This window comes from Phocoena sinus, chromosome 11 (assembly GCF_008692025.1).
Source record: "Phocoena sinus isolate mPhoSin1 chromosome 11, mPhoSin1.pri, whole genome shotgun sequence".
Classification (NCBI taxonomy): Eukaryota; Metazoa; Chordata; class Mammalia; order Artiodactyla; family Phocoenidae; genus Phocoena; species Phocoena sinus.
In genome coordinates this window covers 2,035,574-2,061,461 of record NC_045773.1, presented here as the reverse complement: position 1 = coordinate 2,061,461, position 25,888 = coordinate 2,035,574, and the positions used below count along the sequence as shown (strand labels likewise).

The 25,888-nt window shown below is 46.2% G+C and overlaps 1 protein-coding gene across 2 annotated transcripts in view; it reads right to left on the bottom strand.

Moving 5' to 3' along the window:
- The window catches only part of CFAP92 (cilia and flagella associated protein 92 (putative)), an 83,771-nt gene that overhangs the window by 26,583 nt on the left and 31,300 nt on the right, over window positions 1-25,888 (bottom strand). For both annotated transcript variants that reach the window (XM_032648373.1, XM_032648372.1), the window contains 4 exons: window positions 18,677-18,798; window positions 15,528-15,668; window positions 10,940-11,124; window positions 1,878-2,782 (listed from right to left, as the gene is read on the bottom strand). In XM_032648373.1, coding sequence (XP_032504264.1) covers window positions 1,878-2,782; window positions 10,940-11,124; window positions 15,528-15,668; window positions 18,677-18,798 — 1,353 coding nt within the window. The remainder of the gene's footprint in view (window positions 1-1,877; window positions 2,783-10,939; window positions 11,125-15,527; window positions 15,669-18,676; window positions 18,799-25,888) is intronic.

The window sequence follows — 25,888 nt, the reverse complement described above, 5'->3', positions numbered from 1 at the left end:
CTCCTTTTATTAGCATAAAATTTAAATTTATTTATTTATTTACTTTTGGCTGCGGTGGGGCTTTGTTGCTGCACACTGGCTTTCTGTAGTTGCAGCGAGCGGGGGCGTGCGGGCTTCGGTAGTTGTGGCGCATGGGCTAAGTTGCTGTGTGACATGTGGGATCTTCCTGGACCAGGGGTTGAACCTGCATCCCCTGCACTGACAGGCAGATTCTTAACCACTGTGCCACCAGGGAAGTCCCTATTAGCATAATTTTTAGTTGAGGCATAGTTGATTACAATATTGGTTTTAGGTGTACAACATAGTGATTCAAAATTTTTATCCATCATGCTCCATTTATAGTTACTACAACGTATTATACTGTGCTATACAATAGCTCTTTGTAGCTTATTTATTTTATATGCAATAGTCTGTACCTCTTCCTCCCCTACCCCTATTCTGCCCCTCCCCCCTTCCCTCCCCCCACTGGTAACCACTAGTCTGTCCGCTCTGTGAGTCTGTTTCTTTTTTGTTGTATTCACTAGTTTAGTTTTTAGATTCCACATGTAGGTGGTAACATACAGTGTTTGTCTTTCTCTGTCTGACTTATTTCACTTAGCACAATGCCCTCCAGGTCACTTAGCATAATGAGTTTTTGTTTGTTTGTTTGTTTGTTTTGGTTGAGCCACGTCTCAGTTGAGGCAGGCGGGCTCCTTAGCTGCAGCTCGCAGGCTCCTTAGTTGCGGCTCACGGGCTCCTTAGTTGCGGCAGGCGGGCTCCTTAGCTGCAGCTCACCGGCTCCTTAGCTGTGGTATGCGAACTCTTAGTTGCGGCACGCATGAGGGATCTAGTTCCCGGATCACGGATCAAACCCGGGCCCTCTGTATCGGGAGCATGAGTCTTACCCACTGCACCACCAGGGAAGTCCCCTAGCATAATGTTTTTAAGGTTCCTCCGTGTTGAAGTATCTGTATCAATACTTCATTCCTTTTTGACGGCTGAATGTTATTCCATGGTATGGATGTTTTGTTCATCAGCTGATGGACATTTGAGTTGTTTCACTTTCTGATTATTATAAATAACGGTGCTATGAACATCCATGTGCACGTTTTTGTGTGGATGCATGCTTTCGGGTCTCCTGGGAGGATAACCAGCCACGAGGCGGCCTCCCCGCCTCCCCGCCTCCCCTGCCCCCGTGCTCTTGGCCATCAGCACATCAAGACAGGCCCCCCGCCCCGGGTGGACAGAGTCAACATCCGGACACCCTGCTGTTGTCAGCATCTGAGTCATGGGGCATCTGAGCTCTGAGAACAGATAGGGGGGCCTCCAGAGTAGAGAAGGAAGGCCCTATTGATCCAAACTAGGATAGCTGCAAATCATGAAAGAAAAAGGGAGTTATCCCATCACCACAACTAAAGAACGGAAGGACCACGAGGGGCCACCTGCTGCGGCCCAGAAGGGGACACTTCCGTTGCCTCTGCAACATCTCCAGGGGGCGGCCATCGGGGGCGCCTGGGCCTCCAGGGAAGGGGACTTCTGCAGCGTAAGCAGCCCTCCAGCCTCACAAGAATCCGCCCTGTCTCCCTCGGGACGAGCTGACGTCTGTGTCCTTGTGGTGTCCCTCTCAGGGCCGTGCAGAACACTCTACTCCCTGCTGGCCGGGGGGGCGCCTCGGGAGTGTGAAGGCAGGACCCAGTTTCCTGAACCAGCCTCCCTTCCATATACCCCTGAAGTCTTCGCTTCAACCAAAGGCAAGCGGCTCTCCCAGTTGCTGAGCTCTGCGAAGTGCCTTATACAAACCCCGAGAGGCACCGAATCAACAGGCCCTCCCACAGTCGGCATCACAGAACCTGAGCTTGGCCACCCCTCCCCACCCAGAAACGCGGCGACCTACCTACCGGCTCTGGTGGCTCTCCCACAGTCGCCTCAGGCCCCGGTCGGCCAAGCCCTCCAGGATGAGGAGGTGGCCCCGCCCGTCCAGCAGGTGGAAGCCAGTGAGCACGTCCAGGTCCGGCCGCTCCTGGATCTTCGCCGGCATCTTCAAGGTGGACAGGATCTGCTGGATGTCCTCCACGGGGCAGGAGTCCAGGCCCAGGGCCCCGGCGTTGATCACGGTGACGTCCTGCAGCAGGCCGTGCAGGAGTGAGAGCTTACTGGAGGTGAACACGAAGATGACGCGGCCAAACCGGGAGGCCGTGGGGTTGGCGTCCAGGGCCTCGGTCCCGGCCCGCAGCGGCACCGCCACGCCCGCCCGCAGCTTCAGCTGGCAGCTGGCCTCCAGGTAGTCGCCCGGAGGCATCGGGCCGTGCCGCAGGCCGTCTCCGGGCACCTGCAACCCCACCACCTTCCTGCTCCTGCTGTCATGGCCGAGGCGCGTGGCCTTGGGCTCGCAGCTGTGGACGGGGACGACCAGGTTCAAGTACTTGTGGCCACGGAGGAGGTCGGCAAAGCTGACCTGGGCAACCCCGTAAGGGTCCCACATCTTATCCTGGGTTTCAAAGGGGTTGTTCTCCGTCTCCTTCGGGGAAATTAGGGTCTGGAGGTTGAGGTACGAATCCAGCGGGTCCTCCCCAAACAGGGCGGGCTTGTGGGAATACTCCTCTGACTTGCGGTCCCGGTCATGAACTTCCACCACCATCGGGGGGCCCTCCAGGTATTCCCTCAGGTCGCTGGGGTGCATGGCCCCAAGGAAGATGACGTTGATATCCTGGAAGTAGACGCGGGTCCCATGGGGCTGGCCCTCCGTCCTGTGCACTGGGGTCCTGTGGAACTGGTACCTGCAGTACACGGGGGTGCACAGCCGCTGCGAGAGAGAAGGCGCGGCGGTCACGGGTGCAGCCGCGGGCGCCCCCTGCCGGCCCCCCTCCTCTCCAGGTGGCCCCCACCCAGTGGCTCAAATCCCGGCCCCAGGCTCACGCCCGGCAGCCCCTGCAGCCCCTGCGGCCTGTGGTTCCTCATTCACAAACCCCAAGGACAGAGCCCACTCTGCGAGGCCACTGCGAAGCCCGAGAGCCACGTGTACGGCGTTGAGCTGGCAGCTGAAGCAACTATTTCCCCCGGATGGCCAGTGCCACGAGGACAGGCCCTGTGCCTTCTTCCCATCCCATGGCCGGGCACAGAAAGTGTGGTGAGGAGTGGCTTTTAGAACAGAGAATCCGTGTTTCCCAGACACGCATCTGGAGGGCTGGCACGGCTCACCTTTAGCATATAAAGTGACCAAGCAGAACTTGGGTCTGGGTTTAAGAGGACTCGCAGGCTGAGCTGGAGGCGGGGGGCAGGGCTGTGTCGGGACAGAAACAGGAAACCTTGCGCATGCTACAACTTTATCATCAGAAGCTCACCGTTACACAAGTGCGTGGCTCGAATGCATACTCCAAGGGTACTATTTATTTTACTATTTCTTTGACCACCGATGCTGAAATTTTATTTAAAAATAATCCTGGGTTGGTAGGGCTCCCAGGTACCTGGCAGAAATAATTAAGAAAACCTGCTGGAGAAATGCACTTCCAACCTAGGCCTCAAAGAATTCCCACGGAGAAAGTTCCATTAAACATGGGATCATAGTAAAAATCACAAAACACCTAAGGGAAAAAGGTACCACTAGCAAAACCAGATGTACAAAGGCACAGGTATTAGAATGATCAGGTACATAAAATAAATATATTTGTTTGGTTTTTAAAAAATAAAAGTATATCGTCAAGGTCAAAACTATCATAATTCTATTTACTGGCAATGAAAATTCTAAAACTGAAAATTTTAAAATATCACCTACAACAGCATCAAGACATAAAATGCTTAGGAAGAAATGAAAGATGTGGAAGACCGGTACACTGAAAACTATGAAACACTGCAGAGAGAAATCAAAGAAAATCTAAATGAAGAAATATACCATGTTTATGGTTAGGAAGATGCAAGTACTTCTAGAGGAATCACAGACCTAAACATAAAAGCTAAAATCATACCTCTCCTAGAAGAAAACACAGGGTAGTATCTTCATAAACTTGGGGTGGAGAAAAGTTTTATTTGATATGACACAGAAAGCACTAATCGTAACAGAAGAAGTTGATAAGATGGACTTCATCAAAGACACTATTAAGAAAATTAAAGTCAAGCTCCAGATGGGCAGAAAATATGTACAATGCATACTTATCTGACAAAGGACTCGCATCCACAATATATCAATAAAAAGAACAGATATTCTAAGGAAAAATAAATGAGGGGCTTTCAAATCTGGTTAAACGGAATAAGCACACCCACCCTGCACCTCCCACTGAATACAACAGAAGGCACACTTCAACTAAGAGTCCGCATGCCGCAACTAAGGAGCCTGCGTGCCACAACGAAGGTCCCATATGCTGCAACTAAGATCTGGCGCAGCCTAAATAAATAAATAAATATTAAAGAAAAAAAAAAAACCCTACAGAGATGCACAGAACACCTTCTGAAAAGTAAAAGGCAGTGGGCAGATTGGAGAAAGAGACCAAAACCCAGTGAGTTTCCTGGGTTTTATTCTCTTCCTGCACGTCCCAGACTAGACGCAAAGGAAGCCTGAGTCCCAGAATTATGCACCAGGCATGGAGAGACAGAGCTCTCTTTCTGTACCAAGGAATGGGGTGTGGGAACCCTAGGAGACAGAGAGAGTGGAAGGAAGCCCCCTATTGCTTTTCTCTCCTGGACCTGCCCTCTGGCAAGTTCAAGTTCCCAACCTGTAATCTGTTTGCAGTGGCAGCAGCTGGGCAGGCAACTGAAAATCTGAGTGAGGGGAATCCTCTCTGAAGAGATGAACTGTGATACAAACAGTGTATCAAAATGTCCTGTTCCTTGGCTCTCATGCTTGGATGATGGTCACCGAGCTCCTGTTTGCACCAGGCCCCGGGCTAGGCGCTGGGGACGCTGACACCATGGTCCCTTGTGCGGGCGACTTCAGCCCACCGGGGACATGAACTAAACATCACGTCATGCGGTTCAAGTGGCAGACTGAACGCATACATCTGGTCACACCCCTCACAGAACTCCCCTAAAACCACAGGGATTTTTTTTTTTAAGACATAAGCATACGAGGACAAGGAGAAGAGAAGAGAAGCCACCATGAGCACTGGGACAGGGACGAGGAAGTGGTGCAGACACAGCACAGGTGAGGAAGCCAAACCCCAAGCATGTAATGGAGAAGCTGAGAACCAGCCACATTCTCTGCAAAACCCTCAAAAGACTTAGGAACTGGCAGGCCCCAGCATCTCTGGATCCGGGGGTCACAGGGAAGAGCCCAGCAAGGGAACCGTTGCAAGTCCTGAGAAGCCGGCCGGCCCAAGTGCCCTCCCCTCCCCTACTGCTTGGCGGGAGGCCGTTAGTCTGTTGTACAGGCAAATGAATAAAGGGTCCTGAGAGCTTCAAAACACTGACGAGAGAGAAAAGAGGAGACCTAAACTAATGGAGAGGCACACTGAATTCAGGGGTTGGAAGGCTCAACACAGTAAGACGTCAGTTCTCCCCAGACCGATCTATGGATTTAATGCAAAGCCAGGCAAAATCCTAGCACAAGTTTTTGTAGATAGAGACAAGCTGATTCTAAAATTTATATGAAAGGGCAAAGAAACTGGAAGAGCTAACACAATTTTGAAAAGGAAGAATAAAGGATCCAGAAATAGACCTCTACCAGTATAGCCAACTGATTTTTGTCAGAAATGCAAAAGAAATTCAATGAAAAAAAACAGACTTTCTACAAATGGTGCTGGAAGAATCAGTCACGTGTTTGCAAAAAAAAATGAACATTAACTTAAACCTTATACATAAATTCACTCAAAATTGATTATAGATCCAAATGTAAAACTATAAACATAGAAGAAAACCCTTGTCACCAGGCGTTAGGCAAAGAGTTCTTAGATGTGACACAAAAACACAATCCATAGAAGACAAAAATGTATAATTTGGACTTCATCAAAATTAAAGTAAGAGAAGAAAAAGGCAGACTACACATTGGGAGAAGATACCTGCAAAGAATATCTCCAAAAGAGGACTTGTAACCAGAATAGATTTAAAAACCCTCAACTCAACAACAGGAAAACCAAGTAGTTGAGAACTTCTCTGGTGGCGCAGTGGTTCAGAATCTGCCTGCCAATGCAGGGAACACGGGTTCGGGCCCTGGTCCGGGAAGATCCCAGATGCCGGGCAGCAACTAAGCCCGTGCACCACAACTACTGAACCTGCGCTCTGGAAGCCATGAGCCACAACTACTGAAGCCTATGCTCCGCAACAAGAGAAGCCACCACAACGAGAAGCCCGTGCACTGTAACGAAGCGTAGCCCCCGCTCGCCGCAACTAGAGAAAGCCCGTGCACAGCAACGGAGACCCGACGCAGCCAGAAATAAATAAATTTATAAAAAAAAAAAAAGAACTCTGTCGAAATGTGGGCAAAAACTCGAATTGACACTTCACCAAAGGGGCCATAAAGTGGCAGATAAGCAGATTAAGAGATGCTCCACATCACTCTGCGTCAGGGAAATGCATGGTAAACCCCGATGAGATAACACTGCATACTCATTAGAGTGGCCAAAATTAAAAATAAAACACTGTCGATACCAAGTTCTGGGGAGGATAAGCACAGCTGGAGCCCTGAGGAGGCAGCCATAGCCTCTCCACAGAGCCCGGGAATTTATCCTAAAGCACTGAAGGCTTACGTTCACACAAAAGCACGTACACAGATGTTTTAGCAGCTGTGCTCGTAACTGCCCCAAACCAGAAACAACCTGAACATCCTCCACGGGTTAACGGACGGACAGACTGCGGCTCCATCCAGCTGCAGAATGCGAGTCAGCAGCGCAAAGGGGTGAATTCCAGCTTGCGGGAGCCTCGCCGGCATCGTTCTGAGGGAAGGAGGCTGTATGCGTTGTGCCCTGCTGCAGCACACGTTCTCAGTGTGGATGTCACACAATATATAACCCCATCTGGATGACAATCTTCCAAAGTTAAAACTATCACGACCAACACATCTGCGGTAGCCGGGAGTGCGGGTGGGGAAGATGTGGTCATCAAGGGCTGGTACGGAGGAGTTTGGGGGGTGCGGTCACAGAGGTGTTCTGTATCCTCACTGTGGTGGTGAGAACGCTGACACACACATGAACTGAAATTTACAGAACTGTACACCAAGAGAAAATAGTCGATTCTGTAGGAGATTTTTACTCTTCTGCTTGCTATTTTAAAAATTAAAAAAACAGAGGGTCTCTGGAATGAGGGACAGCTGATGGCATTCAGCTCCTATCCAAACCAGATGTATTAGGTGACCAAATGCTCACGGACCATCCAATGCAGACCCCACGTCCTTTTCATCCCTTGGCTACCAGACCCTTACCCTCCAGGCGGGCAACTGGGAGAGACCTCCAGAGATCGAACTTGAGGTCTCCCCACCACCAGCCCACCCAGGCCACCACAGCATGAGGCTCAGAACCCACAAGCCCGCTCGGCACCCAAGGCTGCTTTTGAGGCCCCCACTCTTACCTATGAGCAGCAAACCAGGGGATTAAGACAGATGTGACGATGGAGACCAAACAAATAGAAAAACCAACTTGAGGAAACAAGGACTGTACAAACAGGGACGGCGCCCCGCAAAGCAGGAAAACACTGCTGAGTCGGCGGCCCCGGGGCCACCCCCAGATCCGTGATTCTCTAGGAGAACCTCAGGACTCAGCTGTGGTCGGACCCACAGCTGGGCTTCACAAAGGCCGGAGGAGACCAGGCAAAGCCTGCAAAGGGAAAAGGGCTGCGAGGCAAAGCAGGGGGACAGGCGCCATCTCCCCATGGCCTCCTACTGTGTGCGCCAGGATGCATTGAGCTCCTGCACAACTGACTGTGACAAGTCAGGTGACGTACTGTCCACCAGGGAGCTCGCTGGAGACCTAGCACCCAGGGTTTTGATTGGGGCTGGTACTAGGCTCCCCCAGCCTGTGTCCCAATATGCCAGGCGCCCTGGAGGAAAGCATGGTCAGCACTGTTGGCAGAAACAGTCAGGCCCAGGAACCACTCTCATTAGAGAACGATTCAAGTTCCTAGACACCTGCCAAGGGCCAGCTTTTCAGGCAGACCTTTTTATAGATAGTCACCTTGGCAATCTAGATTCAATACAATCTCTATTAAATTACCAATGGCATTTTTAAAGAACTAGAACAAAAAATTTTTAAATTGGTATTGAAACACAAAACACCCCAAATAGCCAAAGCAATCCTGAGAAAGAAAAACGGAGCTGGAGGAATCACACTCCCTGACTTCAGACTACACTACAAAGCTACAGTAATCAAAACAGTATGGTACTGGTACAAAAACAGAAATATATCTCAATGGATCGGGATAGAAGGCCCAGAAATAAACCCATGCACCTATGGTCACCTAATCTGTGACAAAGGAGGCAAGGATATACAATGGAGAAAAAACAGTCTCTTCAATAAGTGGTGCTGGAAAAACTGGACAACTACATGTAAAAGAATGAAATTAGAACACTCCTTAACACCATACACAAAAATAAACTCAAAATGGATTAAAGACCTAAATGTAAGACCGGATACTATTAAACTCTTAGAGGAAAACATAGGCAGAACACTCTCTGACATAAATTGCAACAATATCTTTTTAGATCCACCTCCTAGAGTAAGGAAAATAAAAACAAAAAATAAACAAATGGAGCCTAATTAAACTTAAAAGCTTTTGCACAGCAAAGGGAACCAAAAACAGAACAAAAAGACAACCCACAGAATGGGAGAAAATATTTGCAAGTGAAAAGACCAACAAAGGATTAATCTCCAAAATATACAAACAGCTCATGCAGCTCAATATCAAAAAAACAAACAACCCAATTAAAAAACGGACAGAAGAGGGCTTCCCTGGTGGCGCAGCGGTTGAGAGTCCGCCTGCCGATGGAGGGGACACGGGTTCGTGCCCCGGTCTGGGAAGATCCCACATGCCGCGGAGCGGCTAGGCCCGTGAGCCGTGGCCGCTGAGCCTGCAGGTCCGGAGCCCGTGCTCCACAACGGGAGAGGCCACAATAGTGAGAGGCCCGTGTATCGCAAAAAAAAAAAAAAAAAAAAAAGGACAGAAGATCCAAACAGACAATTCTCTAAAGAATACATACAGATGGCCAAAAAGCATGTGAAAAGATGTTCAACGTCTCTAATTATCAGAGAAATGCAAATCAAAAATACAATGAGGTACCACCTCACACCAGTCAGAATGGCCATCATCAAAAAACTCTGCAAACAATAAATGCTGGAGAGGGTGTGGAGAAAAAGGAACCCTCCTACACTGGTGGTGAGAATATAAATTGGTGCAGCCACTATGGAGAACAGTATGGAGGTTCCTTAAAAAACTAAAAATAAAGCTACCATATGACTCAGCAATCCCACTACTGGGCATATATCCGGAGAAAACCATAATTCAAAAAGACACATGGGGCTTCCCTGGTGGCAAAGTGGTTAAGAATCCACCTGCCAATGCAGGGGACATGGGTTCGAGCCCTGGTCCAGGAAGATCTCACATGCCACGGAGCAACTAAGCCCACGCGCCACAACTACTGAGCCTGCGCTCTAGAGCCCGCGAGCCACAACTACTGAGCCCACGTGCCACAGCTACTGAAGCCCATGCACCTAGAGCCCATATTCCGCAATGCTCCGCAACAAGAGATGCCACCACCATGAGAAGCCTGCGCACCGCAATGAAGAATAGCCCCTGCTTGCCGCAACTAGAGAAAAGCCCACGTGCAGCAACAAAGACCCAGTGCAGCCAAAAATAAATAAATAAATGTATATACATAAAAAAAGATACAGGTACCCCAGTGTTCACTGCAGCTCTGTTTACAACAGCTAGGACATGGAAGAAACCTAATTGTCCATCGATGGATGAATAACTTATCCAGGAGGGGATAAAGAAGTTGTGGTACATGTACACAATGGAATATTACTCAGCCATTAAACAGAATGAAATGATGCCATTTGCAGCAACATGGATGGATCTAGAAATTATCCTAAGTGAAGTAAGTCAGACAGAGAAGGACAAATATCATACGATATTGCTTATATGTGGAATCTAAAAAAATGGTACAAATGAAATTATTTACAAAACAGAAATAGAGTCACAGATGTAGAAAACAAACTTATGGTTACCAGGGGAGAGGGGGGAGGGATAAATTGGGAGATTGGAATTGGGAGACCACACCACTATATATAAAATAGATAACTAACAAGGAGCTACTGTATAGCACAGGGAATTCCACTCAATACTCTGTAATTATCTATATAGGAAAAGAATGTAAAAAGGGTGGATATGTGTATACGTATAACTGATTCACTTTACTGTGTACCTGAAACTAACACAACATTGTAAATCAACTATATTCCAATAACAAATTTTTAAAAACTGAAGGAAAATGATTTTTTAACCTAGAATTCTATACCCTATCAATCAAGCATAAGGGTAGAATAAGGATATTTTCAGACATAAGAGATCATAAAACAAGTATCTCCCATTAACCTCTTCTCAGGAAGCTACAGGAGGATGTGCTCCAGCAAAATCAAAGAGGAAACAAAGCAAGAGCAAGACACAGAATCCAGGGACAGGGACCCACCAGGAGAGGAACAGGGGACTCCCAAGGTAAACAGCAGCACTAAACTGGCTGGTTCAAAATAAGTGAGCACTAGGCGAGCACCGCTGCTATAACAAGGAAGCACAGGGATCCTCCTGAGTGGAAGGTCGCTACCTGCACCTGAAGAACCCTGTGGTGTAGCAGAGGAGACCTCACACTTGGTAACTCCTGACCCCAGGAACCTAATCTCTTTGCTGTCTGGCTGTGAGATCCTAAAAGAGGAAATGGAGTTGATGATCATACTTCTCATGTAGGGCCACTGCGGGTGAGGGGCGACAGGTGATGGGCAGATGGCTGGGAAAAGCAGCTCTCAAACCAGCTGGCCTGGTTCACTCTTACCTCTAGTTCACTGAAGGAAACAGACCGTGATGGAAGGCAGGAAACACACTTGACCTCTATGGTCAGGGGGTTTAAGTCCCGCTTTTGCTCTTCAGTCATGAGGGGAACTTCTGTTTTTAGGGTCAAAAGACAATCTAAGACATTGGCCGACCTCCCACTGCCATGACTCACGACAGTTTGCCATCCTGCAGGGAGATACACACAGCGTTAGAATGTTATTCAGAACGGCCCTGAGACCAGCACAGGAGGGATCAGGCAACCTGAGAGCCAAAGATAAAATTACACCGAAAAGAGGAAAACTTTAAAAAAATAATAATTGGGAAACACCTACAGGCAGCATGTCTGCACCACTTTTTCAACTGGGGTCCCATAGGTTCTCTAAGAGAATTTCATTTTGTCATTTAATCTTGATGATCACCTTGCGACAGAAGCATTTCCTGAATCGTCTATAGGCTACAATCAGGAACAATGACGCTTGGGTCCCACCCCCAGTCTCACGGGCTTGGTCTGGGCTGTAGCCTCCGCACTGGGATTTTTAAAATCTCTCCAGGTAATTCTAGAACCACCAGACTTGCGCTTCGAGTCCCATAGTTACTGGCCATATGTGGATATTTATGTTTAAATCAATTAAAATTAAATATACTTTAAAATGCACTTCCTTCAGACTTCTCTGTTGGTCCAGTGCTTAAGACTCCACGCTTCCAATGCAGGGGGCACAGGTTCAACCCCTGGTCGGGGAACTAAGATCCCACATGCCGCACAGCATGGCCAATAAATAAATAAATTAATTAATTAATTAAAAGGCACTTCCTTCATCACATGAGTCCCACGTCACACGCTCAGCAGCCATGTGTGGCTGTGAGCAGACATGGAACAAGTCCTTCACTGCAGAAAGTTCTGGAGCACTTCTCCAGGCAGTTCTCTTAGAGTAGAACACGTTCAGGAACAAATAACACCAGTGTCTGTGTTTGGTGCCCAGCGGCGTCACTTTCACCGTCGTAATCCAGGGAGGGAAGTGTAGGTACTGACATAGAACAGAAGTGGTACATCTGAGCCAAATCCAGCCTGGAACACCTCCCGCTGTGACAGTCGTGCAACAGTGCAACTGCAGAAAAGGGTGGGTGACTTGACCACTGCAGGGCACATGGGCAGCTGTGAGAATACCTCTCTCGCAAAAGGGGCCCATACATTTCACCAGGTGGAGAGACACTGGTGAAGGCCAAAAAAAAAAAAAAAAAAAAGCAAAGCTCCAGATTTGCAAGCAGATTTTTCAAGCCCTAAATCCGACTGTTAGAGGCTCTTTGAGGCTCGATTTTGTCATGTGCAAATTGGACAGAGATACCACTTTTCTTAGGGTTAAGAGGATGAGGAGGGATTACGTACGGGAAGGTGTCAGGAACACTGCCCCTCCCAGCACAGGGTCTGTGCTCAAAAAGACCAATTCTATTTCTTTCATGATGCTGGTAAATATATTTTTAGGGCATGTGAGAGCCCCATCACTCACACTCAGAAAGAGCAGTTGCTTCCAGAACAAGTCCCGGGCCGGAGGTGTACACTGTCTGCCTGGGCCGTGGGCATCTCCTGAGGACCCCCCACTTCCCCCTGTGACTCTCTTCAAAACCAACTCATTAAGACCATAGCCCATTCTGATTTGTGTTCTAGAACTTTGCAAGCCTTTTCATAGAAGATTGCCCAGTTTAGAAAGACTCTCTAGTGCAAACACCTACTCATATCAACATTCTGAAATCTCAGGTGGTGTCAGCCATGATCCAGGGCAGGGATCTCAACCTCAGCACTACTGACACCTGAGGACTGATAATTATTCGCCATGAGGACTACCCTGTGCATCATGGGACATTCAGCAGTGTCCCACTCCCACTTGTGACACCCAAAGATGCCTCACAGAGTGCCAAGTATCCCTGGGGTCATAAGTGCCCAAGGTGAGAAGCACTGTCCCACGTAAGGAACAAGGCAAGGGCGAGTGGCCACCACAAGGTCTGTGCACCTACAGCTGCCGGACTTGAACACGATAGGTCCAGGGATGTCAAGTGATCGTCCAAGGACTCTTGGCCGATAAGCAGCAGAACCAGTGTCGAAACAAGTCCTGCGTGGCTAAAAGTGCGGCCCCTCCTCTGTGCAGTAAACTTAAGAGTTCACTCCAAACACAGAACCTCTCTAGACACTTACTGGCCGACAATATTTACCACTAAGGTATGCAAAGTCTGTGGCCTGATCTTAAATTGAAGATGGGGCTTCCCTGGTGGCGCAGTGGTTGAGAATCCGCCTGCCAATGCAGGAGACATGGGCTCGAGCCCTGGTCCGGGAAGATCCCACACGCCACGGAGCAACGAAGCCGGAGCATCACAACTACTGAGCCTGCGCTCTAGAGCCCGCGAGCCACAACTACTGAACCCAGGTGCCGCAACTACTGAAGCCCGTGTGCCTAGAGCCCGTGCTCTGCAACAAGAGAAGCCACCGCAATGAGAGGCCCGCGCACTGCAACGAAGAGTAGCCCCCGCTCGCCGCAACTAGAGAAAGCCCGCGTGCAGCAACGGAGACCCAAAGCAGCGAAAAATCAATACAGTAAAATACGTTATTAAAAAAAATTCAATTGAAGATGACTAAAAATAATCATTCTAGTTTGGGAATAATCTTATGCTATTCTATTTTATGGCAAAAAGAAACCTACAATTGGCCCGCTGCACCACGGCCACTTGCAGTCATGACCACGAGCCATGGCCTCGGTGCCAGGGAGCAGGGATCTTTCTGCCCCCCTTGCCGGGGGCCCAGGGCCCTACACGCAGCCCACCCAGATGTCCGGGCGAGGCAGCTGCCACCTCCTCACCAGTAACCTGCCTGAGCTCTGCTGTGCGCAGGGCTCCCCACCAAGCTGTTTACACACATTCTCTCTCGTGATCCTTCCTACAGCCCCCTGGGGTGGGAGTTACTGTCCCCATTTTACAGATGAGGAAACTGAGACTCACAGAAAGCAGGCGACCTGCTGGTAAAGGGCTGAGCCAGGATTCAAAGTCTGTCTGTCACTCTTGCAATAACTGTCACTGTACAGGGCCGTGGCGGCACAAGTTAAACGGGGGTGGGGGGGGGGAGGCCCAGGCACCTCTTGGCTTCACCTGCTGGAAATGGTCACACCGGGCACACCAGCACCATTCAGCATCTCCCTCCCCTCACAGCAAAGTAAGGAGCAGGTCAGGCAGGTCCCCCGGGGCCCGCCCACCTGGAGCAGCACCGGTTGCTTCTGCGTTCAAGACCAAAGAAGCATGAACCAAAGTCACTGTCCCAGGCGGGGCCACGTGGCCGCTGCGTGAAAGGCCCGGTCCTCCTGGACACGGCTCAGCAGTGGGTAAGAGTCTCTGAAAACTCACTTTGGGTGAAACTAATTTTCAAAAATCCATCTAAACGTGTGGACAAAAAAGTTAATAGTAGCTCCTCAAAACATATCGACATCAACCCAAGCGCTTGTGGAAATAAGGATTTTCCCGGCACCCCCGGCACTGGACTCTGACCCTATGGGGTTTCACCGACCCTCCGTGTCTGCCTAAGTTTCTCCAGATAGGCCAGAAGGGGGCACTTGTTCACCCTGATGGCCAAAAACCCCACAATGAAACGTGTGAAATTATTTTCTCTAAAAAGAAGAGGGTTCCCCCCATATTCCCTTTTTAAAATAAAGTCACATAATTTTACCCAAAATATATTCTGAGCCTTCCATTATCTAAACATATGGACATAATAAATACCTACTTATTCTTTATCAAACTGAGTTTATAGACGGTGACAGATCTTGCAAAGCAAATGAAGCAACGCCCTGTTCTGCCACTGAGCTGTGTGCCTTCAGGTTTAGCTGCTTCACTTCTCTGAGTTTTGATTCCTCCCTGAAAAAATCGTGACAATGATAACCACGCCCCATACCACCAGCACCAGTTCACTGGGAAGATCAGAGTTGGCCGTGAGAAGTAAATGATAGGGCATAAATACTGGTCGCCTTTCCTCATTTCCTTTACTAGACGTCTTGGTAAAAATCTGCAGGAACGTGTTTATACCAAGTAGCACCTTATGTAGCAAACAAAACCATGACGTTTCTTTTTTTTTTTTTTTTTTTTTTTTTTTTTGCGGTACGCGGGCCTCTCACCGTTGTGGCCTCTCCCATTGCGGAGCACAGGCTCCAAACGCGCAGGCTCAGTGGCCGTGGCTCACGGGCCCAGCCGCTCCGCGGCACGTGGGATCTTCCCGGACCGGGGCACGAACCCGTGTCCCCTGCATCGGCGGGCGGACTCTCAACCGCTGCGCCACCAGGGAAGCCCATGACGTTTCTTATTCTCACGTTTGCTTGGACTTTGGAATCAGACCTGGGTTCAAACCCAGACTTCTCTTACTCGCTGCGTCATCTTGGCTGGCGCGTTTGACCTCGCTGCGCCTCCATTTCCCACTCTGTATAGCGGAGACACGCCCACTTGGCTGGGGTGGCTGAGAGCGTAGGGCAGGGGCTCGGTCACCTTGAGGGTTCTGTTTACCGGCATTCTAGCTACACGGGTCAAGGAGACCGGACGCTGCTGGGAACGGGTGTGGCTACCTGCGAGGAGCGGCATCACCGCCAGCTGCATGGCGAACGTGCCCTGCTTCCCGTGGCCTGCCAGCCTGGAGTCTGTCTCCAGGCGAGATTTCTCCCTCCTCCTCTGGCTTTTCCTCCTCGCGTCTGATTCTTTCCGTTTAACTGTGAAATCAGAGGAAGGGAATAAACGTTAAGAGGAGCTCCTGTCCCAGAGGCTGTACGTGGCTGCTTCACACGGCAGGGATGTGGAAGGCTCTGGGGGCTCCCTGGAGGCAGAGTCTGTTGTCCTCGTCTATCCCAGCAACCGGGAGACGCATCCCAACACGGACAGCAGTCGTCAGTTACACGCAGCAAGAAATTACGGGGTCCTGATCCCCCAACTCGCCACTACCCAGAGCCAGCTGTGACGACACCAGCACCACACAATACCCAAGTTCTCCTCTCCGTCGGCTTATAACCTCAGCGCAGCGCTGAGGGTTGGGCTTTGAAGCTGAACCACCAAAGTTCTAGAATCAGCTCTCTCCCTCCTGCAGGGAAAGCGCCTTAACCATTCTGAGCCTCGACGCCCCCGTCTGTCGAATGGGGGCAGCACCTGCCTCCTCAGGGCATCGAGAAGAGTCACTGGGCAAAGGCACATAAGATGCTCATCTCAGCACCCAGCTTAGATCAAGAAGAAAAAGGAGATGATAAAACACATAAGTGTGGGTAACTAAAACCATGAGCTATATAGGTTCTGTGACAGAGAGACCAATGGAACAGACCATTGCAGGCAAGCGCAGAAATAGAGCCACACACAGAGGGAGACTTAACAGAGGCCAGAGGTGGCATTTCAAATCAGTGGGAAAAGATGGACCAGTCCATCAATGATACTATCCATCTGGAGGCAAATGAAATTATAGGGCACCTCATTCCGTATGCAAAATGAGCTGCAGACTGAAGGTGGAAAACAAAAACTTCAAAATCATTAGAAGCATATTTGGGAGACTAGACTGCCATCTGTTTGAGGAAGGGCCTCTTAAGTGTTACCCAAAGTACAAACTGGACGGGAAGAGGTGAATACCCGGGGTATACAACAAGACACCCTACATGAAGGGAAAGGGTAAGATACAGACCCCAGCCTGTGATGTTTTCAGTGTATGAAACTACGCAGAGTTATTCAAAAGACCTTAAAAAAAGAAAGGCTTGGGGATCAACAAGAAAAAAGGTTTAAACACAACTGAACGACATAAGTGAAGAAATGGAAATAGGCAAGTGACCTAAGTGCTGACCAGGTAAGCATTCTAGATACTCTCAATCCCGATAATCAGGAACTGGGCCCCTGACTATGCAAGGGTGATGTTGAGAAGCGGGAATTCTCAGGGCTGCTGTCAGGAGGGCAAAGAAGTACAACCGGGACCCTAAACCGGCAGCATACCCTGAGCGGTCACAGCTTCCTATGCCTGTAACCCCGCCGGGCATGCAACCTACACCCTCCAACGCGTGCACTGGAGCCCCGCGCAAGGACAGTTCCTGGTAAGAGCAGGAAACTGTTGACTATTCAAACATCCCTCGGTGGGGCCTGCAAGGATGAAGGGGGCACTACCCAACAGGGCACTTTACGGAAGGTAGAAGAAGGGGCTGAACTGAGATGTACTGACACCAGTAAATCTCAGAAATAAAGTCGAGAGAAAGATCAAGCTGCTGTTAAACACGCATGCGTGAAGTCATTTCTGTAACTCACGAAACCAAAAATCACTGCAGGGCTTCCCTGGTGGCGCAGCGGTTGAGAGTCCGCCCGCCGATGCAGGGGACACGGGTTCGTGCCCCGGTCCGGGAAGATCCCACATGCCGCGGAGCGGCTGGGCCCGTGAGCCATGGCCGCTGAGCCTGCGCGTTTGGAGCCTGTGCTCCGCAATGGGAGAGGCCACAACGGTGAGAGGCCCGCGTACTGCAAGAAAAAAAGAAAGAAAAAATCACTACAATGTTGTGTGAACGTGTGAGAAAGAGGGGGGCAGGGGGGGTTACACCGATTTCTGGGCGAGGGTGGCTGTACGCTTCTCAAAAGCACGGGAAGCCAAGGGCGTGTAAACTTTACCTGTAGCCTCTTATTTCTTTAAAAAAAAACAGAAAAGAAAGAAAGAAAAGAAAAAAGGAACAAGAAAGAAATAAAGGAAACATGGCAAAATATTAATAGCTAAATTGTGGGTACATCGTTGTACATTTTTCTGTGTACTTTTCTCTACTTCAAAAGAAAAAGCATGGCTTGAAAACCTCATTAAAATGCTTAAAGGACATTAAAAAGCACTGAGGCTTAACCTGGAAAGAGAAAACTCGGAAGGAGTTTTAAGGTGTTCCTAGTCTTTTAGGGCGTGAAAAACAGGACTGACATTACTCCCCTACATCTCCCACGACCAGTGCGGAGCCTGACTCCAGAAGCTTCAGGGTTGGACTAGAACCAGGAAAAGCAGACTGACTGAGGGTTAAGGAAACGATCTGCAGCAGTTACAGCTCAACGAATGGGAAACGGGAAGCAAGTGCCCCGGCTCTAGAATTTTCCACCTCATACTGGAAACACAACCGCTTGCTGGAACACTGCTGAGGAGATCTAGGCCAAGAACGAGGAGGTAGATTCAGGGACCCGAGGGTCCTTGCTGGGAGTCAGACACTCAGATCACCTGCTTTCAGGAGTGCCATTTCCCTCATTCCACCGTAAGAAGCAAATCGCTTCTCATCTTCCAAAGAGAGTCTCTCCACCCCCACATCCCACATACCCACCCTACACAGCATCTATCACATAGAAGTATAATTATTTATCTGGAAGCCTCTGGTCAATATTAGAGATTTTCATGTTTCCCATACACACAACACCATGGACCAGGAGCACAGAAATACTGGTAGAGTGGGAAAGGATGGGATGGGATGGGATGGGATGGCATGGCATGGGATGGCATGGGATGGGAAGGGATGGGATGGGATGGGATGGCATGGGATGGCATGGGATGGCATGGGATGGCATGGGATAGGATGGATGGATGAGGTGAGATGGACCGGGTAAGTTAAAATTGCATGTAGTAGTTTTTACTTTTGAATAATATTTGAATCTTATTGAAGTATCCTGAATTTGAAATATTTCATAATTCTTTTCCAGGTCTACTTATACTATAAGTTTCCAAAGTGCCATCCTAACTTACTTTGAAATGTTTGCTTTTCCAACAAGTTTGTTAAGCTGCTAAATGACGGCCTCTCAATTAACTCCTCCATCTCTGTCGTGGTTGCCCCTCCCAAAGCAATAACTGGTCTTGAAGTACCACATCTAGAAAATTCACAAAGAGAAAAATAAATGAAAGTGAGAAAAATCAGGGACCAGATCTAGTAATCTATTTACTGGACTGCATGTAAGCAGACTTTTAAAAATATAACACTGCATTCCTCGAACCCACGGCTTCTCAAATTTCAACATGCGTACGAATCACTGAATAACATGCAGACTGTGGTTCAGCAAGCCTGGGGTGTCCCTAAGATTCCCATTTCTAACAAGCTCCCAGTCATGCTGAGGCTGCCAGTCTGCCGACAAACTTGCATTATCATTTATGATGGAAAAAATAATACATTTTATAAAAAGCAACGGAAACTCTAAAATATTTAGGAATTCTTTTACAGGAATTATCCACAACAACTATACGAAGAAAAAAAATCAACCCTATTAAAAGTCCTAAAGGAGGAGCTGAATTAGGTGAAAAGATACACCATGATCATGGATGGGAGAACTACGAAATGTAAAAATGTCAATTCACTACCCTGAGAAAACCATAAGTCAAAAAGAGTCATGTACCAGTCCCTCCGATCAGGAAACTTGCACAAGCCTCTTAGATAGCCTGATCCACCAGAGGGCTGACAGCAGAAGCAAGAAGAACTACAATCCTGCAGCCCGTGGAACAAAAACCACATTCACAGAAAGACAGACAAGGTGAAAAGGCAGAGGGCTATGTGCCAGATGAAGGAACAAGATAAAACCCCAGGAAAACAAATAAATGAAGTGCAGATAGGCAACCTTCCAGAAAAAGAATTCAGAATCATGATAGTGAAGATGATCCAGGACCTCGGAAAGAGAATGGAGGCAGAGATCGAGAAGATGCAAGAAATGTTGAACAAAGACCTAGAAGCATTAAAGAACAAACAAACAGAGCTGAACAATACAAAAACTGAAATGAAAACTACACTAGAAGGAATCAATAGCAGAATAAGTGAGGCAGAAGAATGGATAAGTGACCTGGAAGACAGAAGAGTGAAATTCACTGCTGCAGAACAAACTAAAGAAAAAGGAATGAAAAGAAATGAAGACAGCCTGAGAGACCTCTGGGACAACACTAAATGCAACAACATTCGCATTATAAGGGTCCCAGAAGAAGGAGAGAGAGAGAAAGGACCAGAGAAAATATTTGAAGAGATTATAGTCGAAAACTTCCCTAACCTGGGAAAGGAAATAGTCACCCAAGTCCAGGAAGCACAGAGGGTCCCATACAGGATAAACCCAAGGAGAAGCATGCCGAGACACATAGTAATCAAACTGGCAAAAATTAAAGACAAAGAAAAATTACTGAAAGCAGCAAGGGAAAAATGACAAATAACATACAAGGGAACTCCCACAAGGTTAACAGCTGATTTCTCAGCAGAAACTCTACAAGCCAGAAGGGAGTGGCATGGTATACTTAAAGTGATGAAAGCGAAGAACCTACAACCAGGATTACTCTACCCAGCAAGGATCTCATTCAGATTCGAGGGAGAAATCAAAAGCTTTACAAGCAGAAGCTCAGAGAATTCAGCAGCACCAAACCAGCTCCAAATGCTAAAGGAACTTCTCTAAATAGGAAACACAAGAGAAGAAAAGGACCTACAAAAACAAACCCAAAACAATTTAAAAAATGGTCATAGGAACATACATATCGATAATTACCTTAAACGTGAATGGATTAAATGCTCCAAACAAAACACACAGGCTTGCTGAATGGATACAAAAACAAGACCCATATATATGCTGTCTACAAGAGACCCACTTCAGACGAAGGGACACATACAGACTGAAAGTGAGGGGATGGAAAAGGATATTCCATGCAAATGGAAATCAAAAGAAAGTATACTTATATCAGATAAAATAGACTCTAAAATAAAGAATGTTACAAGAGACAAGGAAGGACACTACATAATGATCAAAGGAACAATCCAAGAAGAACATATAACAATTATAAACATATATGCACCCAACACAGAAGCACCTCAATACATAAGGCAACTGCTAACAGCTATAAAAGAGGAAATCGACAGTAACACAATAATAGTAGGGGACTTTAACACCTCACTTACACCAATGGACAGATCATCCAAAATGAAAATAAATAAGGAAACAGAAGCTTTAAATGACACAATAGACCAGATAGATTTAATTGATATTCATAGGACATTCCATCCAAATACAGCAGATTACACTTTCTTCTCCAGTGCGCACGGAACATTCTCCAGCATAGATCACATCTTGGGTCACAAACCCAGCCACAGGAAATTTAAGAAAATTGAAATTATATCAAGCATCTTTTCTGACCACAACACTATGAGATTAGAAATGAATTACAGGGAAAAATACCGTAAAAAACACCAACACATGGAGGCTAAACAATACATTACTAAATAACCAAGAGATCACTGAGGAAATCAAAGAGGAAATCAAAAAATACCGAGAGACAAATGACAATGAAAACACGACGATCCAAAACCTACGGAATGCAGCAAAAGCAGTTCTAAGAGGGAAGTTTATAGCTATACAAGCCCACCTCAAGAAACAAGAAACATCTCAAGTAAACAATCTAACCTTACACCTAAAGGAACTAGAGAAAGAAGAACAAACAAAACCCAAAGTTAGCAGAAGGAAAGAAATCATAAAGACCAGAGCAGAAATAAATGAAATTGAAACAAAGAAAACAATAGCAAAGATCAATAAAACTAAAATCCGGTTCTTTGAGAGGATAAACAAAATTGATAAACCATTAGCCAGATTCATCAAGAAAAAGAGGGAGAGGACTCAAATCTATAAAATTAGAAATGAAAAAGGAGAAGTTACAACAGACACTGCAGAAATACAAAGCATCCTAAGAGACTACCACAAGCAACTCTATGCCAAGAAAATGGACAACCTGGAAGAAATGGACAAATTCTTAGAAAGGGATAACCTTCCAAGACTGATCCAGGAAGAAACAGAAAATATGAACAGACCAATCACAAGTAATGAAATTGAAACTGTGATTTAAAATCTTCCAACAAACAAAAGTCCAGGACCAGATGGCTTCACAGGTGAATTCTAGCAAACATTTAGAGAAGAGCTAACACTCATCCTTCTCAAACTCTTCCAAAAAATTACAGAGGAAGGAACACTCTCAAACTCATTCTATGAGGCCACCATCACCGTGATACTAAAACCAGACAAAGACACTACAAAACAAGAAAATTACAGACCAATATCACTGATGAATATAGATGCAAAAATCCTCAACGAAATACTACCAAACAGAATCCAACAACACATTAAAAGGATCATACACCATGATCAAGTGGGATTTATCTCAGGGATGCAAGGATTCTTCAATATATGCAAATCAATCAATGTGATACACCATATTAACAAACTGAAGAATAAAAAGCATATGATCATCTCAATAGATGCAGAAAAAGCTTTTGACAAAATTCAACACCCATTTATGATAAAAACTCTCCAGAAAGTGGGCATAGAGGGAACCTACATCAACATAATAAAGGCCGTATACAACAAACCCACAGCAAACATCATTCTTAATGGTGAAAAACTGAAAACATTTCCTCTAAGATCAGAAACAAGACAAGGATGTCCACTCTCACCACTATTATTCAACATAGTTTTGGAAGTCCTAGCCATGGCAATCAGAGAAGAAAAAGAAATAAGAGGAATACAAATTGGAAAAGAAGAAGTAAAACTGTCACTGCTTGCAGATGACATGATACTATACATAGAGAATCCTAGAAATGCCACCAGAAAACTACTAGAGCTAATCAATGAATTTGGTAAAGTGGCAGGATACAAAATTAATGCACAGAAATCTCTTGCATTCCTATACACTAATGATGGAAAATCTGAAAGAGAAATTATGGAAACAGTCCCATTTACCATCGCAACTAAAAGAATAAAATACCTAGGAATAAACCTACCTAGGGAGACAAAAGACCTGTATGCAGAAAACTATAAGACACTGATGAAAGAAATTAAAGGTGATACCAACAGATGAAGAGATATACCATGTTCTTGGATTGGAAGAATCAATATTGTGAAAATGACTATACTACCCAAAGCAATCTACGGATTCAATGCAATCCCTATCAAATTACAAATGGCATTTTTTACGGAACTAGAACAAATCATCTTAAAATTTGTATGGAGACACAAAAGACCCTGAAGAGCCAAAGCAGTCTTGAGGGAAATAAACGGAGCTGGAGGAATCAGACTCCCTGACTTCAGACTATACTACAAAGCTACAGTAATCAAGACAATATGGTACTGGCACAAAAACAGAAACATAGACCAATGGAACAAGATAGAAAGCCCAGAGATAAACCCACACACCTATGGTCAACTAATCTATGACAAAGGAGGCAAGGATACACAATGGAGAAAAGACAGTCTCTTCAATAAGCAGTGCTGGGAAATCTGGACAGCTAGATGTAAAAGAATGAAATTAGAACACTCCCTAACACCATACACAAAAATAAACTCCAGATGGATTCAAAACCTAAATGTAAGACCGAACACTATAAAACTCTTAGAGGAAAACATAGGAAGAACACTCTTTGACATAAATCACAGCAAGATCTTTTTTGATCCACCTCCTAGAGTAATGGAAATAAAAACAAAAATAAACAAATGGGACCTAATGAAACTTCAAAGCTTTTGCACAGCAAAGGAAACTACAAACAAGACGAAAAGACAACCCTCAGAATGGGAAAAACTATTTGCAAACAAGTCAACGGACAAACGATTAATCTCTAAAATATATAAACAGCTAATTCAGCTCAATATTAAAGAAACAAACAACCCAATCCAAAAATGGGCAGAAGACCTAAACAGACATTTCTCCAAAGAAGACATACAGAATCACATGAAAAGCTGCTCAACATCACTAATTATTAGAGAAATGCAAATCAAAACTACAATGAGGTATCACCTCTCACCAGTTACAATGGGCATCATCAGAAAATCTACAAACAACAAATGCTGGAGAGGCTGTGGAGAAAAGGGAACCCTCTTGCACTGTTGGTGGGAATGTAAATTGATACAGCCACTATGGAGAACAGTATGGAGGTTCCTTATAAAACTAAAAATAGAATTACCATATGATCCAGCAATCCCACTACTGGGCAGATACCCATAGAAAACCATAATTGAAAAAGACCCATGCACCCCAATGTTCACTGCAGCACTATTTACAATAGCCAGGTCATGGAAGCAACCTAAATGCCCACCGACAGACGAACGGATAAAGAAGATGTGGTACATATATACAATGGAATATTACGCAGCCATAAAAAGGAACGAAATTGAGTCACTTGTTGAGACATGGATGGATCTAAAGACTGTCATACAGAATGAAGTAAGTCTGAAAGTGAAAAAGAAATATCGTATGTTAACACACGTATGTGGAACCTAGAAAAATGGTACAGATGAACTGGTTTGCAGGGCAGAAGTTGAGACACAGATGTAGAGAACAAACGTATGGACACCAATGGAGGAAAACCGCGGTGGGGTGGGGATGGTGGTGTGCTGAATTGGGCGATTGGGACTGACATGTATACACTGATGTGTATAAAATTGATGACTAATAAGAACCTGCAGTATAAAAAAACAACAAACTAACACTAAACTTTCTTTGGGTTATTTGTATGGAAATATGTTAACATAAATGTTTCAGACATTACATGAAATTTCTAAAAATCTTATATGTTCTGGTATAATGTTGTAAGTCATAATTCTAGTTATTACTTTAAAATGTGTATCTCAGAAATAACTAAATTTCCTTGTCAATTGCATTATTATGAACTTTCATCAAATCTTTAACTGTGGACATTTTTAAGTCTTTTTTCATTTACAGACAGTTCTGGGTGTACTCTGATGCTTTTGCAAAAATGTTCCTATAAAAGGGTTTCATCTTCAAGGAATTCATGGAAAAGACTCTGACAAGTACAGGTTTCTGGTAACTGACCGTACTGCTGAACTGAACGAAGAAGCATTTTCAGAGCTCTAATGGAAAACTGATGAATTCATAAAAGTGCTAACAAAAGATCAAGAATGAAAAAGAAATTAATTACATGGGACTGAGTGAACTGATGAGGATGATTATAATTTTTGTGAGTTTCTGTTTGAATAAAAAAAAATCCCCTCCAAGAATAAAAAAATAAAAAAGACACATGCACCCCAGTGCTCACTGCAGCACTATTTACAATAGCCAGGTCATGGAAGCAACCTAAATGCCCACCAACAGACGAATGGATAAAGAAGATGTGGTACATATATACCATGGAATATTACTCAGCCATAAAAAGGAATGAAATTGGGTCATATTTTGAGATGTGGATGGATCTAGAGATTGTCATACAGAGTGAAGTAAGCCAGAAAGAGAAAAACAAATATCGTATATTAACGTGTATATGTGGAACCTAGAAAAATGGTACAGATGCACCGGTTTGCAGGGCAGAAATTGAGACACAGATGTAGAGAACAAACGTATGGACTCCAATGGGGGAAAGTGGCGGGGGCTGGGGGGTGGTGTGATGAACTGGACGATTGGGATTGACATGTATACACTGGTGTGTATAAAATTGATGACTAATAAGAACCTGCTGTATAAAAAAATAAAATAGGGCTTCCCTGGTGGCGCAGTGGTTGAGAGTCCATCTGCCGATTCAGGGGACACGGGTTCGTGCCCCGGTCCGGGAGGATCCCACATGCCACAGAGCGGCTGGGCCCATGAGCCACAGCCGCTGAGCCTGCACGCCTGGAGGATGTGCTCCACAACCGGAGAGGCCACAACAGTGAGTGGCCCGCATACCGCAAAAAATAAATTAATTAATTAAATAAAATAAAATAAAATTCAAAAATTTTTAAAAATCTGTTGTTGATGATAATAGTACTATTGGATTATTAACACTATCCACACAGACATTAGAAAAAAAACAAAGGGGCTTCCCTGGTGGCGCAGTGGTTGAGAGCCCGCCTGCCAATGCAGGGGACGCGGTTTTGTGCCCCGGTCCGGGAAGATCCCACATGCCGCGGAGCGGCTGGGCCCGTGAGCCATGTCCACTGAGCCTGTGCTCCGCAACAGGAGAGGCCA